The 15,788-nt window shown below is 37.0% G+C and overlaps 1 protein-coding gene across 2 annotated transcripts in view; it reads right to left on the bottom strand.

Annotated features, from left to right (window-relative positions):
- Nucleotides 1–9,425: 9,425 nt before the first annotated feature.
- Nucleotides 9,426–15,788, bottom strand: part of ENPP5 (ectonucleotide pyrophosphatase/phosphodiesterase 5 (putative)) — an 8,523-nt gene continuing 2,160 nt past the window's right edge. For both annotated transcript variants that reach the window (XM_012664684.1, XM_012664683.1), the window contains exons 2-4: nt 14,782–15,648; nt 13,117–13,293; nt 9,426–10,750 (exon numbers count right to left, since the gene is read on the bottom strand). In XM_012664684.1, coding sequence (XP_012520138.1) covers nt 10,323–10,750; nt 13,117–13,293; nt 14,782–15,613 — 1,437 coding nt within the window. In that variant the 5' untranslated portion in view covers nt 15,614–15,648 and the 3' untranslated portion in view covers nt 9,426–10,322. The remainder of the gene's footprint in view (nt 10,751–13,116; nt 13,294–14,781; nt 15,649–15,788) is intronic.

Here is a 15,788-nt window from a genome sequence, read left to right as displayed (position 1 = left end):
TTTTTTCCCAACCCAGATTAAGTGTATATAACATTTAATCAAAATTTTTAAAAAATTGTAAATATACAATTGAGCATAAGTCATTGGAAAGAAAGCCAAGATAAATTTTTCAGACTTCCAGAACTATAATTGCAGTGGAAGGGAAGAAGTTTGGAAAAGCTGATTATAAAACAGGGGGATGGGGCAGGGGTTGTGGAATTTAAACTTTATTTTGTATATAGCCATAGGTATTTAATGACTTGTCCAATTTCATATAGATTCAACAAAGTTCCCTCTAGTAGAGCAGTGATTAATTAATTTCCTATTTTGATATTCAGTGATCACTCATAAGAAAACAAAAGAATAAAAGGTACTTTGATTAGAAGGGAGTTCTTTCAAAAATGTTAAAACTTTATACCAACATATTACTTACGTGTACTCGTGGTTTAACGCTGCTGAGATCCTTGGGATCCACAATCGTCTTCCAGTTCCTGTGCTTCCTGAAGTTTGGATGCCAGCTTTGCCTCTTTCCCCACCCCCAGCCTCTCTTTGGTGCCTGTGTTTGGGTATCTTTACAACTCCCACCCGCCATGCCTTGCCAGTGCATACACACACCCCTGTTGCTGGAGAATATGTGAGAATGCAAATAATTCAGTTTGGTCCTGGGATCCTTTCACACACAAACATGCTGATCCTTTTTTTTTTTTTGAGACAAAGAGTCTCACTCTTGCCCAGGCTGGAGTACCATGGCATCAGCCTAGCTCACAGCAACCTCAAACTCCTGGGCTCAAGTGATCCTCCTGCCTCAGCCTCCTGAGTAGCTGGGACTACAGGCGCTCGCCACGATGCTGGGCTAATTTTTGTATTTTTTAGTAGAGACGGGGTCTCGTTCTTGCTCAGGCTGGTCCGGAACTCCTGACCTCAGGTGATCCTCCCACCTCAGCCTCCCAAGAGTTCTAGGATTACAGGCGTGAGCCACTGCTCAGCAGCCCATGCTGATTCTTTATCCTAACGTTTAAGTGAGTGCAGGTAGTTGTGGGTGTTGAAATGACTAGATCCTCTGACTCGTGTCCCATGTCAAAATTACCTGGGAGGCAAAGACAGAATCTACACCCAGAGAGTGAGCCAAACTGCCATACAGGACTTCTACCTTTCCACATACCTTCTTTTATTTTTTTGACCTCTGAAATCTCATTTCCACTGTCAGTAAGCTAGTCAGCTTCTCCACGGATGGTTCCATGATGATGATTTAAAAATACATGTCTCCAGGTCAGACCTCCCTCTTGTGTTAAAGATCTGAATTGCTAGTCAGCTAATATGCATTCTTTTATTCTTTTCATATCCACCGTGCTTAAACCCACTGTCCTAGACAGGGGTGGTGGAAAGGATCAATAGAATTAACCCCAAAAGAAATCTAGATAACCCCACTATACAAATACACATTTTATAAAGGAGCTCCTGTAGATCAGACACAGTACTATCGATTTACACATTGTTTGAAATGCTCACTGAGGAGAGTGAATATATTTTTTATATTTAAAATTTCTGTGAAGGTTCCCTCCACCATCTTTTTTTGATACTCTTAAAGGAACATGTAGGAGTTCTATTTCCAGTAATGGTAGACTATGCAACTCAAGCCAACCTTCTTGCTGAGGACTAGAAAATCTGGACAGACATAAAAGATGGGTGCTTAGGCACTGAGGAATTTCCAAGGAAGTGAAGAATTAAGAAGCCAAGATTCAAAAGGAAGAAAACTATAAAGGTGAGTCCCTAATGTCACCTATAAATGAAGAGGTAGTTGAAGGGCTGAGATGCTAACCTAATCAAAATGAGGCTGAGGCGGGGTGGTGGAGGGACATAAAGCACAGATATTTTGTTAAAAAAAAAATCAGAATATTTTAAAAAATAAGAGTACACTATTTGGCACAAATTTGAAAGTAAAAATGAAATGGATAATTCCTAGGAAAATATTGGATAAAATTGACTCAAGCAGAGAAAGAGAAAACTAAAATATACCTATTGTTATATTTAAAGAAAGATTGGGACAGTTATAAACCAGTAGACACAAAGTGTCAGGCCTCAAAGTGACTCTTTATCAGGTTTGGATATCAGTTTATATTTGCCTCATAAAACTAATGTTTTTAGTCGGAGGTGGTGGCATGTGCCTGTAGTCCACGTGATTTCACTGATTAGTTCTAAGTTCTATCACACATTTGAGGAAAAAATGATATCAGTTTTACACAAACTCTTACATAAAATAGACGAAGAAGGAACATGTTCTAACTTCTTTCTAAGGCCACTGTAACACCGATATTAATACCTGACGAAGATATTAAAATCATAGGCCAATATCCCTGTGAACAAAAATTCTTAACAAAATACGTAGTTGAACCCAACAGTATTTCAGAAGGATAGTACACATTAGTAAGTGGAGTTTATCACGGAAGTGCAGCATTGGTTTGATCATTGAAAATCAATGTTACTCATATTAACAGAAAAAAAAGGAAAACACTATCAGATCAACAAATGTGGGAAAACATTTGACAAAATTCAAAACTTATTATTTAAATAAACAAACTGATTAAACTTGGAATAAAGGGGAACTTCTTCAAGCTGATAAATGGCATCTAGAGAAAAAAAAAAACACAAAAAGCTACAAAGAATATACCGAATGATGAAATACCATGTCTTTTTCCTAAGATCAGGAGAATAAGGCAAGGATATTCACTCTCACACAGTTAACATTGCACTGGGGGGCCTGACAAGTGCAGTAAGGCAAGAAAAATAAATATTGAAAATAAAACTCATATTCACAGATGACACGATGGTGTACATAAGAAATTTGTCTTTCTTCTTGGCCAGGCGCAGTAGCTAATGCCTGTAATCCTAGCACTTTGGGAGGCCAAGTCAGGAAGATCACTTGAGGTCAGGAGTTCGAGATATGCCAGAGCAAGAGCGAGAACCTGTTTTGTTTTATTGATTCTTTGAGATTTCCGACACAATTATGTCATCTGCTAATAGGAATAGTTTTATTTCTTTCTTACCAATATGTATGCCTTTTTTTTTCTTGCCTTACTTCAGTGGCTGGAACTTCCAATACTATGTTAGCTAGACTAGGAGAAGAGACATCCCTCTGTTGATCCCAATCTTCAAAGGAAAGCATTCAGTCTTTCACCGTTCAGTAAGATGTTAGTTGCAGGTTTTAAAAACAATGTTCTCTATCAAGTTGCGAGTTCCCTTCTATACCTAACTTACTAAGAGGTTTTCTTTCTTTCTTTCTTTACTATGTATGGGTGTTGGGTCTTTTCAAATGCTTTTTCTACATAGATTGATATGATCATATCATTTTTCTTTAGCTTGTTGATATGATGGATCACATTGAGTTTTGAATGTCGAATTGGCCTTGCCACCTATAGCAAATCCCTCTTGGTAATGTTGTATAATTCTTTTTATTCATTACTGGATTCAGTTTGCTAATGTTTTTGAGGATTTTTGTGTCTCAATTAACTAGATATATTGGCCTGTAGTTTTCTTTTTTTGTACTATTTTTGGCTGGTTTTGGTACCAGAGGAATACTGGTAATACTAGCTTCCTAAATGAATTGGGAAAAGCTCCCCTCTTCTTCAATATTCTGGAAGACATTGTATAAAATTGGTGTTAATTCTTTTTAAAATGTTTGGTAGAGTTATCCAACAAAACTATCCATGCTGGAAGATTTCTTTTTTAAAAACTTTTTAATAATGAATTCAATTATTTATTATATAGGACTATGGAGATTGTTTCATCTTGCTTGAGTTTTTGGTAGTTTATGGTTTTCAAATTTAAGTTGTTGATTTTATGAGGGTAACATTGTTCCTAATAGTCCTTTATTATCTTTTTAATATCTGCCGGATCTTTAGTGATAGCCCTTATTTCATTACTGATGTTATGATTGTGTCTCTTTTTTATTTTTGTCAGTTTTGCCAGAGATTTATAAATTTTTTCAAAGAAGTAGGTTTTCGTTTCATTGATTTTTCTCTATTGTTTTTCTGTTTTCAATTTTATTGATTTCTGCTATAATCTTTATTATTTTCTTCCTTTTGCTTCCTTTATTTTGCTGTTTCTCATCCCTTGAGGTATGAACTCAGGTTGCTGATTTGAGACCTTTCCATATTTCATGTAAGCTTTTAGCCCTGTAAACGTCCCTCCCAGTACTGCTTTAGATTCGTCCCATATATTTTGATATGTTATTGAGAAGGGGGTGTTGAAGTGCCCAATTATAATCGTGATTTATCTCTTTTTCCTTTCAATTCTATCAGTTTTTGTCTTCATGTATTTTGAACTTCTGCTGGTTAGGATGTATAACATTTAATCTTGTTATATATTCCTGGTGGAATATTGTGTATTACATTATATAAATTTGTCACTATTCCTTTTATCATTATGTAATGTCCCTCTTAGTCTGTAGTAATTTTCTCTGAGGTCAACTTTGCCACATATTAACACAGCCATTTCTGCTTTTTAAAAATTGATGTTCCATAGCATATCTTTTCCCATCCTTTGATTTTTGACCTACCTGTGTCTTGAATTTGAAGTGAGTTTCTTATAAGTCACTATAGTAGCACCATTTTTTGTTGCTGTTTTTCATTCTGCCAATCTCTGTCTTTTGAAATTGGTGTATTTAGATAATTTACATTTAAGATAATTATCAATACCTTAGTCAATTCTGTCATTTTATTATCTTTTTTTTTTTTTTTTTTTTAGTTTTTTTTCCCCTGGTTCTTATTCCTCTGTTTCTCTCCTTTTGCCTTTCTGTGTATTACATTAAAATTTTTAAATTTTTTCTTGATTTATTTGTAGTGTTTTTGAGTGTATCTCTTTGTATAGTTCTTGCATTGACTGCTCTGAGTGTTGCAGCATCTATATGTGACTTATAACAAACAGTCTACTGGCATTAACATTTTACTACTTTGAGTGAAGTGTGGAAACCTCACTTCCATTTAGGTCCCTTTACCTTCCACACATTTAAATATTGTTTTGAGTATCAGATGGTATTATAATTGCTGTTTCGAACATAAAATATGATTTATAACACTCATGTGAAAAAAGATAGTCTGTTGTATGTACTTATATCCCTGCTCTTTTCTTTCCATCTTTCTTCCTAATACGCCAAGATTATTTTTTTTAATCATTTCCTTTCTGTTTGAAGAACTTCCTTCAGACTATCTTTAAAAGTAGGTCTGCTAGTGACAACTTCTTTTAGTTTCTCTACTTCTAGGAATCATTTTATTTCCTTATTATTATTATCATTTTAAAGACAAGATCTTGCTCTGTTGCCCAGGGCAGAGTACAATGGTGCAATCATAGCTCACTGCAACCTCCAATTCCTGGGCTCAAGTGATCCCCTAGCCTCAGCCTCCCGAGTAGCTGGGAATTCAGGTGAACACCACCATGCCCAGATAGTTAAAACAAATTTTTTTTTTTTGTAGAAATGGGGTCTTGTTATATTGTCCAGGCTGGTCTTGAACTCCCAGGCTCAAGCGATCCTCCTACCTTGGCCTCCCAAAGTGCTGCGATTATAGGCGTGAGCCACCACATCCAGCCTCCCTTCATTCTTGAAGGATAGTTTCGTGGTACACAGAATTGGTGGAAGACAGTACTTTTTTTCAGCACTTGAAAAATATTGTGCCAGTGTCTTCTGGCATCCATGACTTGAAATAAGAAATCTGCTGTCATTAGAATTCCCCAATAAGTATACTTATATCCCTTATAAGTAATGAGTTGTTGGCTACTTTTCAAGATTTTTCTTTTCTTTTTCACAAGTTTACTTATGGTGTATCTAGATATGAATTTCTTTGAGTGTATCCTATTTGAGGGTTCACTCAGCTTCTTGGATCCATAGATGTGTGTCTTCACTCAAGTTTGAGCCATTATTTTGTCAAGTAATCTTTCAGCCTCCCTTCTAGGACCCTGGTGATATGAATGTTGGATTTTTTCTTATTGTCCCACAGGTCCCTGAAGCTTGTTAAATGTTGTGAATTCTATTGTTCTGTATTTAAGTTCACTAGTTTTATCCTCTACCGACTCCATTCTACTATTGAGTCCATCTGGTGAGTCTTCTTTATAATTTTATTTTTAAGTTTTGTAATTTTCATTTAAAAAAATAACTGTTATTTCTTTGCTATTTTCTACCTTTTCATTTTAAAGATAATTTGCAGTTGATTGTTGAAGTATTTTTGTGATCGCTGTTTTGTTTCTTGTGGTACCATCCCAACATCGGATTCATCTTGGTGTTGCCGTCAATTGTCTTTTCTCTTTCTAGTTGGGATTGTCTTCATTCTAGGTATACAAGTAATTTTCAGTTCTATCCTGGATATCTTATTTGTTATGTTAGGAGATGATGGGTTCCCTTTAAATTTTTTATTTCAGCAGGAAGTCACACTATTGAGGTTTAGCATGAAGGTCTTGACCTACTTTTGTGGGCTGTAGTTTCAATGGCAGCTTAATTTTCACAGCCTTTGTGGTGTTATTTTGGTCTGTTGGATTATGTGGTGCTGCTGAGATTCCCACTGGTCTCTGCAGGTCCTGCCTGAGAGAGGCACAAGGGTTTTCCCCAGGCCAGCTGCCCGGTATCCCTTGGTGGGGAAGTGGTATGGTGGGAGTCCCTTATTGGTGCCTCTTGCCCATTATGAAGTTTCTGGGCAGAGGAGGAGAGTTTCAGGCCATGGTTACACGGAGATTTCCCAGACCAGGCTACTTGCTGTAACTGGGTCCCTTTTTAAGGTCTTGCCTTCTCACCCCAGTGCCTCTGGGCAGGGGAGAAGAGTCTCAAGCCTTTGGAGACAAAGAGGTTCCCCAGACTGTCTGCTGTAGCTGGCTGTCTCTTGTAGGTTCTGCTTGTCCACCTCTGTACTTCTCAGTGGAAGGCAGGCTCAATCCCCATGGCGGAGAAGGAGAATGTTGCTCTTGGATGCTTGTTTTTAACTGGCTCCCAATCAATACTCCTCATTAGTTATGTTAGTTCCACTTGCTGGTGATACAGGCTTACCTGATGTTTATAGAGAATCCTCTTTGATCCAGAGAGGAATAAGCCTCCCCTGGTGGGTACTGTCTTGCTAGACTGGGATTGGGGAATACAGGCTTTGCGTGGCTTTCTTCTGTTGGATGGGGGTCATGGGAAGCCCTGCCGTTATGTTGTTTCTCCAGCCCTGAGGTCCCGAATCAGCTCTCAGCCGTCTTACCGCTCTTCAGAGCCTCTTGCACCATTTCCAGGGTTTACAGTTAATAGCATGTATAAGCAAGGAAAAGCGAGTCTATGTCATCTTGTCCTGATTGGAAGTTATTAATACAATATATTTTTAAATGTCTTTTCTAAAGCATCAAATTGCCCACAAGGTAATGAGGAATTACCAGGGTGAGATTCAGAGAAGACTGAAATCCTGAGAAGTGAGTCCAGCATTCTGGACGATTTTTGTCTTGGGGCATTGTCCTGGGGTATTGGCCAGTCTGGAGGAAAGCTGTGAGCCTTGCATGGCTGAAGGTCAAAGCTGGAGTACAGAGCTTGCCAAGGGTGGGAGCTGCACTTACACCTCCTGCTTGGGATAGGAAGAACAGGAAGTAAACCAACTTAGGCTGCAGCTTGACTTTAAGTCCAAACTGAAGCAGGAAACCTGGGTCCTGCTTCCAGCTCTGGCACTAATATGTCATGCTAGTCCCTTCACCGCTGTGCAAAGGCCCCTGTTAAATCAAGGGGTTGAATGATCCCTTAGATCCTTTCTAGCTCTATGGTTATAAAACTTGTCCCCCTCATTTAATGACTAGCTGAAAAAAAATGACAACTAGAAGAGCTAGGTCTTTCATTAGATTTTCTACAAAGAATGGGTTCTTGTAAGAAACTAATTGGATGCTAGTTTTACCTTAGAGAGTCAGATAGCATTTTATAAAGCAATTTAAATCTAAATGGCAGGTGGCAGAGGGAGAAGAAATTGTGAAACACACACTAAAAAAAATCTTATCAAATAACAAATTGTACAAAATGGCTGGAGGATGTTGAGCAAAAATGGTGGGAGGGTGGAGCTCCATTCCTCTGAACTTTTAAAAAAATTCTTAAGATTTGTAAGATTAGCTAGTCTAAATTTTATTTCCACATGCTAATTTGTGTTGATTGCATAGAAGGTTTGACCATGAAGACATGTAGGTAAAACAAAACAAAAAGCTATCAAAGTATGAGTGATAAGATTTTCTTTCCAGAAAAGCTTAAAATTTCATTTTCCTTCAGGTAAACTCTCCCACTGACAGTTTATAGGAAAATAAGTATCTGCAAGTAAAAGAAACCATCCAATAATCAAATCTTCATATCAGAATTTTAATGCTTTCATCAATGTTACAGAATTTACTTTCTTCTTACTACTAAGGTAATGGCACCTTCTGAAATGAATTTAATGCAACAATTCATTTAAATGGACAGATTTGAACAGTGATGCTTTACAATGGACTAATTTCATCTTTTAGTCATTATACTGACATCTCAATAATGCAGCTAAGTTCGTAGCTACAAAGCAAGCCAACATGAGTGCTCAAGTATTCTGGGATGTCTAATCCACAGTATAAAATTCTGGGGAGTTTGCTACCATGACCATCTAGATTCTCTGCTTTTTAATCTATAGGCCATTTCCTGTTGTTCAATTCCATCCTATTATGAGATTTTGTAATGAAATGAGAGTTAGGTGCTAATATTCCTTTAGTATTATCATTTAAAAAATAATTCACCTAATTTTAGAAGCACTTAAATTCAATTAATTATATTTTTAACTCTTGTCATTTTTGTTCTTCACATCCAATTTGTCCTTTCTTTCTGCAAGAGTTATACCATTTTATTAATATCTACTTATTAACCATGTGGCTGCAATCTGCTTTATGCTTTCTTTAAGGAAAGCTTTTCCTTTCAAGGCTTCCACTTTCCTCTAAGAAACTGTACACAATACCATGGCTCTCCCAAACTTCTTAATTATTTTGGAACCTAAAGCACAGCCTTGCATGGTTGGAAAGAGAGGGGATGAGATGACCAGGCAGGTGAAAACTACTACCCAGGAGGTAGAAGTCTACTTGTGGACTTGGATCCATCTTTGATTCCACCCAGTAGCTGGTAGGTGGGTATTTAAATATTTCTTGAAACAGGGCTACATAATTGCAGTTCCTCTGTTTTAATACCAGTTACCGCTAGGAGTTATTTTTCTAGTTTTTGCCAGTAGGCAATCATTACCATTGCTCTGGGTAGAGAGTGAACATCTCAGATGTGTCCTAATTTATTTCTCAGGTTCCACACAGCTCTTTTCAAGAATTGAGTGGCCTATATTTTACCTAATATAATTTATGCTGTTTTTCAACTTTGGATCTTCAAATGTGCAAATCTAAAAGATGCTTGTGCTGTTATTACATGCTACCAGAAAGAAAACAAACTTTTTAAAATCTAATTTGATTTTTAATGCTATTGATAATGATTAATAATTGATAATGATTTCAAAGAAGCAAATTAATCATGGACAAGAGAAAACATTGCTGAGATGGTGCCTGATCTCTTCTATTCAGGCCATTGCTGAACTACACAGGAAAGAAATGTATATTCATGGTGACTTCATTATATAAAGATCAGAGTAATATGACTAATCAGAAAATAGCAATAGTTAATTTTATGACAGAATGAATCTGTCAGCATTTGGATCTCTTTTGGGGAAAAAACAAATGAAAACCCATGTTTTTTTGGAAAGAAATATGACAAGAAACGCCCGCAGATGCACCCTGCTGTAGGGAATACATCTCTCCAAAATTAAAGGTACAAAGGTTGTCACACTTAATTTTCAATGGTTGTCCTGATTTAAGGGAATAGATTTCTACATTATTCAAGAATTACAAGAAACTTCATCCAGTTTGAACAATGAATAAGTACTATTCTGTGACATGGGCACAAAAAGTTGTTGTTTTCAACCAAATTGTAAGACATAATTGTCCATAAAGTGTATTTCAAATAAAAGTTCTCATTAGGAAAGCAATTAAAAGTGCAATGTATAAAGTATTTTAAATAGTGCAAAGTTGTTAAATATATACATTATGTGCCAAGTCCAAATAAAGCAGGATCTTCTCTCTCCCCAAGCTAAAGAGAACAATGGAGACATACTCTCACATCTTTAATCCTTGCAGGTCTGAGTATTTTGGTGTGTGTGTCAGAGACTGTACCTATATATGTATATAACTGCTTGACAGTCTCTGCAAATGTCTGCATCTGGTTTCTTAGAATTTGAAACCTTTAAACACTGACAGAACTTTGCAATCTCCACTTCAATATGCAATTTCACTTCAAAGTAGCATTAGGCTTGTAATAACGGTTGAGATATTTCAGCCTGCATATCTTGTAAGGCAGGTATTTGGCTGCGAATTAAATGTTTAATGAAAATTACAGAAAACACAATCACTATAATGCTGCCAAGAGCGACCCCTATGAAATAAGGGTACGACTCCTCTTGCTCATATTCTTCTGGTCCGACACTCCCAAGGAGGAGTGTAGTGCTCTGGGTATAAGGAGTTTGGCTTGGAGTTACTGAACTGAGCAGATCCTGCACATTCCTGAATGATCCATTGTGTGGCATGGTGGTGATGTTGAGGAGGTGGCACAGCAGCGGGTACAGATCTGTGGAGTTCATGGCTTCTTTTGTGAAATTCTTTCTGAAGGCAGGACCGTGGGCTAAAAATATTGGATGCATTTCTGCTAATGCATTATCGTAACCGTGGTTGCCTACTGCAAAAAGAAAATGCATGAATAAGTTAGCCAACCAGATGACATTAAAATGGAAATAACTATTATACGGTCAAGCTCTGAACTTAAACGCAAATTTTATCTAATTTGATTGGAAAAATAAAATAGTCTTTTACAAATAATCTGTGCTGTTGTCAACATCACAGTTTACTTTAGGAAATGAAAAGTCAAATGATCACAAATGCTTCTCGCAGGCCAACGCTGCCTTATGTGATAGAGGAAGCAGGGTAGAGAGCAAAACTGAGCCAAGTCAGGAAAAAATTAGTTTTGTTTTTTTTTTTTTTTTTGGTGGCTGGCAAACTAATATTCAGCAAATACAGTACCTACTATGTTCCAATTATTGTTCTGAAGATAAAGGGATAAAGACGCTATTAGTCTTAATCATGAAGACAATAAACTTCTAATTACCAATAAAAAGGGAAAAACAACACATAAAGAAAAACAAAAACCACCACAAAAATCCAATGGATAGTTACAGCTACAATGCACTACTAAAAAACAGGTCAGTACCTGTTCGTAGAGGGAAAAAAAATCTTGACTTTGATGGTTCAGTGCAGGATCCAAGTTAGCATTGTGTACTTTAGTGTGGTTATGAATAAGGTAAAAGCTTTAGGAGTCTTCTGACGTAGATATCAAGTGATATAAAATTAATGCAAAATTGAGAACAATAGCCACATTTTAAAGGTATGTGTGCCTAGCATAACATCAGGGTGCAAGGCAAAGGAGCTACTGCTATTAAGATGGCAACCTAAGAAAACCAATAGGCTTTGTTATCATCAAGAAAAGATAATTAGTTCAGGTGATGGTGATTTGATCTTTACACATCATATGAATGTATCAAAATATCACAAGTACCCCATAAAGAAATACAACTATTATGTACCCATAATAAAATAATTTTTTTAATTTAAAAAATAATGGTAGAGGAATGACTAGTAAGTTAAACTCTAATACCTATAATTGCTACAGGAAAATATGCAATGGGAACACAAACATAGCCCCCCAAAAAGTCCTTAATCAATTTCTCTGGAAGTCATGAACTGACCCCTAGTCACCTCAAAGTCATTTGAAATTTTCCCGGTAAAATCTATCTGAAGAAGTCATTCTAAATGCCATGATTCTTTGAGTCTATTCATGTAAAAATAATGCCAGATTTCTGAATCACTAGTAATTATCTCACAAGTTACTACGTCATTATATAATTTGTAATTGGAGGATTGCTGTGTTCATTTCCATGAGAAGGTGGGATCTGGACTCTCAGTCATGAAGATAAAAATGATTCTCTCCTATCACATTTATTAGAAAATCAGATTTCAAATTAAATCATTATGACTTATACAAAATCTTTCCCATGAATAGGGATTTTGTTTTGCAATGGTAACCCCTACCATAAATGCTTGATCTAGTAGATAGTATTTAATAATGGATGCCTAAAGACAGTGGTTCTCAAACTTCAGTGTGTATGAGAGCCCTGGGGTGGGGCATGTACAAACACAGATTGCTAGGCCTTATCCTCACAGTTTCTAATTCAGCAGGTCTGGGTTGGGCCCAGGAATTTTTTATTTCTAACAAGTTCTCAGTTGATTTGGATGCTTTGCTGCTGGCCAGGGAAGACACTTTGAGAATCACTGCTTTTAAACATTAGGGCTTAATTATCTTGTGGAACTCTCGCTGAGAAGGACTACGGGCGACAATATTCAATTATTTGTTGAATCAATGAAAATATAAGGTTTTCTATCAAAAATAGAGGTGACCACTCTATTGTGTACTTTTAGTTCACTAAATGAAAATTTCTAGAGAGCGCTCTTAAATTTATGATAACTGTCAAATAAAAATCTCCTAAAAAATAGCAGTCCTTTTTTGAGCAATCACTCTAACATAAGAGCTACCTGCACAATACCTGAAAATCTGAACATACAAAGGTGGAAATTATTCTCATGGCCAAAGAAACCATTTTTAAAGGGCTTCTTAATACAGTTTCCGTGGCATGATTAAATACTGTTTTGCAGTTTATGATCAGTATGTAAAAACTGCTTTAAGAACTGGAAACCATGCATCTATACACACCTGGTACTATGAGTCATGAACACACTGCTAATGCCATTAGCAGTAAACATGGTAGGAACCCAATTCTACTTAAAGCGACACTTTTGTACGTCTCTTATATATGTCAAGGACCAATGTCTAAAAAAGCATTTCTAGATAGTTAAGTATTGACGCAACGTGATTCCTTCAACATTTAAGTAACAGAGGGTAAAAACATCAGTAAATAAACTGCTGCATTATCCATAGCCTCCACTTTACTGAAAAATGGTGCATAATGGGAAGAAATACCGTAACATACTCACACAGAAAGTCTTCTGACTTATTCTGTAAAATATACCACCCCTTGTCAGCCACTGCTATGATTGGTTGAATTCGACTGTTATATTTGTAATGCCATCTTTCTGGAATCTCTTCTTTTTTGTAAACAGTAAGATTAGGATGAGCATGAGCTAGTGCTTCATAGACTTCATCAAATTTACCTAAAGAGAAGGTAGGAGAGGCACTTAGAACAAGACACTCATTGCTACAATCAGATAAACAACCATGGGCAACAGACTCCCTACTGAGGCAAAAAGCCAGCAAGCTGAACATAACGAAATACACACAGACACATTAGAACTCCCTCCCTTTTGGGAGGGGAAACTGAGAAATAATTAATTTTCTGTCGTAAATAAATTCAGAGAGGACATTTTATAGAACTAGAAATCTCTAATCTCTAGACTTCAACACATATACACACACATATATTCATTGATGGCACTAAGTAAAATGTCTAGAGTACTAAAATACTTCAACAAAGAGCTAGGTTCTCATAGTTATGAGTGCAGGGACAGAGAATCTCTAGCAAGAAAACATGGTAAGTAGAGCGTCGGGGCTGGGAAAAGACAGACTGAAGGTGGAAAGCAGCTTGTAAAATGGAAAAGTCCTCAAAACACTGGAGTTGTTGCCAAGGTGTTCCTTGTAACTGCAACTGCAGCAAACCTGGGCACTGTCTTTCATTTCTTTTCTTATTTTTCATATTCATTTATTGGGGCTTTGTCCCTGCCTCCCACACCCCAACAAGAGAACACCATTCCAATTTTATAGGGGAATTTGAGGGTTTATTTTGTTTTTTTTTAATTGGGAAAAACTTTTTTATTTGTTGAAAACTCTGTGTGTAGGTGCACACGCATATTGTAACATTTGCTGTTTCACATGATTCTCTTAATTTCTCTCTGAGAGACTGAGGGATAGAATTCTCAATTGTGAGATACTCCAGCTTTTTACGCTCTTGTTCTCCCATTTGATACCTAAAACCAACCCCAAGAGGTGATAAAATGTGAGTCAGAAGAGCAGGTCTGAGTCATGTTTTGCCACTTACTTTGTGGCCTGGGGATGTTAAACCTTTTCAGCTATCATACCTATCATACCTGTCTTCATGTCAAAGGAGACAATGCCCCCAGGTGACAGGTTGGGTATGAGGATTCCAGGATAGGTTTTAAAAAGTACAAGGTATCTTTATTACTTTCCCTACTTATAAATAAGGAAAATGAATCTCAGATTAACCAAAGCTCTTTCTCCTTCTTATACTCTACTGCTTCCCTATTAAGCAGATCCTAATTAAGGGTCTAGAGAAGGCTTTAGGGATTCCATGAACTCACTGTAATTGTATTCAAATTTTGTATGTATCTGTGCATCTCACTTTTGCTGAGAAGGGAAACTGTAGCTTTCGTCATATTCTATGATTACAAAATGGTTACAACCTACTACCATAAATATAGAGAGAGCATCAATTTCAATATTCTAGGAAAAAATTAGACTCTGAGGAAAGAGATTTTGTTTTTTCAGAGTCTAAGGATTAAATTCCAGAATATTACCATGACACAGGCAAGTTTACTAAAAAGGCACAGAAACAGAAATCTCTATTCCCCTCATCACACTGGGCAAATGTAGACCTAGCCTCAGGTTACCACTCAGGTCAGACTTACCTTCTTTTGGCAAGATGGCTGCCACTGGAGATTGGTCAATCAGGGTATAGTGGTCTTTGTCCAGGTATTGGTCAAGTTCTATCACCCTTTCTTCAGAACACTGAGTCATTCCATGATCACTTGTGATGATTAGATTCAGATCATTCCACAACTTTGCCTTTTTCAGCCTTTGTATGAGATATCCTAACTTGTTGTCAATATCTGAAATGACAGGCCCCATGAGTGGACTGTCGGGTCCTAAATGGTGGCCCATGTCATCAGGGTCTTCCCAATAGAGAAGACCGAGATTTATGGGCTCCTTTGATGTAAACCATTCAATAATTTTGGCAACTCTATCTTCAAAGGAAACAGACTCATTGTAAGGCATGTAGTGAGTAGGAAAGCTGTTGTGTACTTCTACATCTGCTCCAGGCCACATGGCTGCACCACTACTATGTCCTGCCCTCTGATTTGTGATCCATATTGGCGTCGCTTCTTCCCAAAACTCAGAATCATAAATATTCATGTGATCCAAGGAGAAAGATTTGTTCAGAATAGGGTCAAACATGTCATTTGCAACAATCCCATGACTCTCAGCAAAGAGGCCAGTTACCAAAGTATAATGGTTAGGGTAGGTCTTTGTAATAAAAATGTTAGTAACTTGTTTCACGTGAACACCGTACTTCATAACATAATGAAAATGGGGTGTTGGAACTTTATATAAGTAATCCCAACGGAATCCATCAAATGAAACTAGTAGAACCTTTTGCTGCTGGTCTGGTTGGAGAGAAAACGCAGTTGAAAGAGTTAGTGCAGCAAGTACGAAGGGCACCAAGAGACATTTTGAAGTCATTTTCGAAGTACTTGATCAGTTCGGTGTAAGATAATCTGTAGAATAAACATATAGAAGTTAATGGCAATAATTTTTTTTGTATACTTTACCCCAAACTCAGAGTGATGGTGCTTGGTAATTCCAGGTATATCATAAATCAAAGTCTGGAAAAATTATGTTGCAGAACTCCATCTAG

This window comes from Propithecus coquereli, unplaced genomic scaffold (genome assembly GCF_000956105.1).
Source record: "Propithecus coquereli isolate 6110/MARCELLA unplaced genomic scaffold, Pcoq_1.0 Scaffold90, whole genome shotgun sequence".
NCBI lineage: Eukaryota > Metazoa > Chordata > Mammalia > Primates > Indriidae > Propithecus > Propithecus coquereli.
Note: the sequence above shows the minus strand (reverse complement) of the source record. Positions and strands in the feature narration are given on the sequence as shown.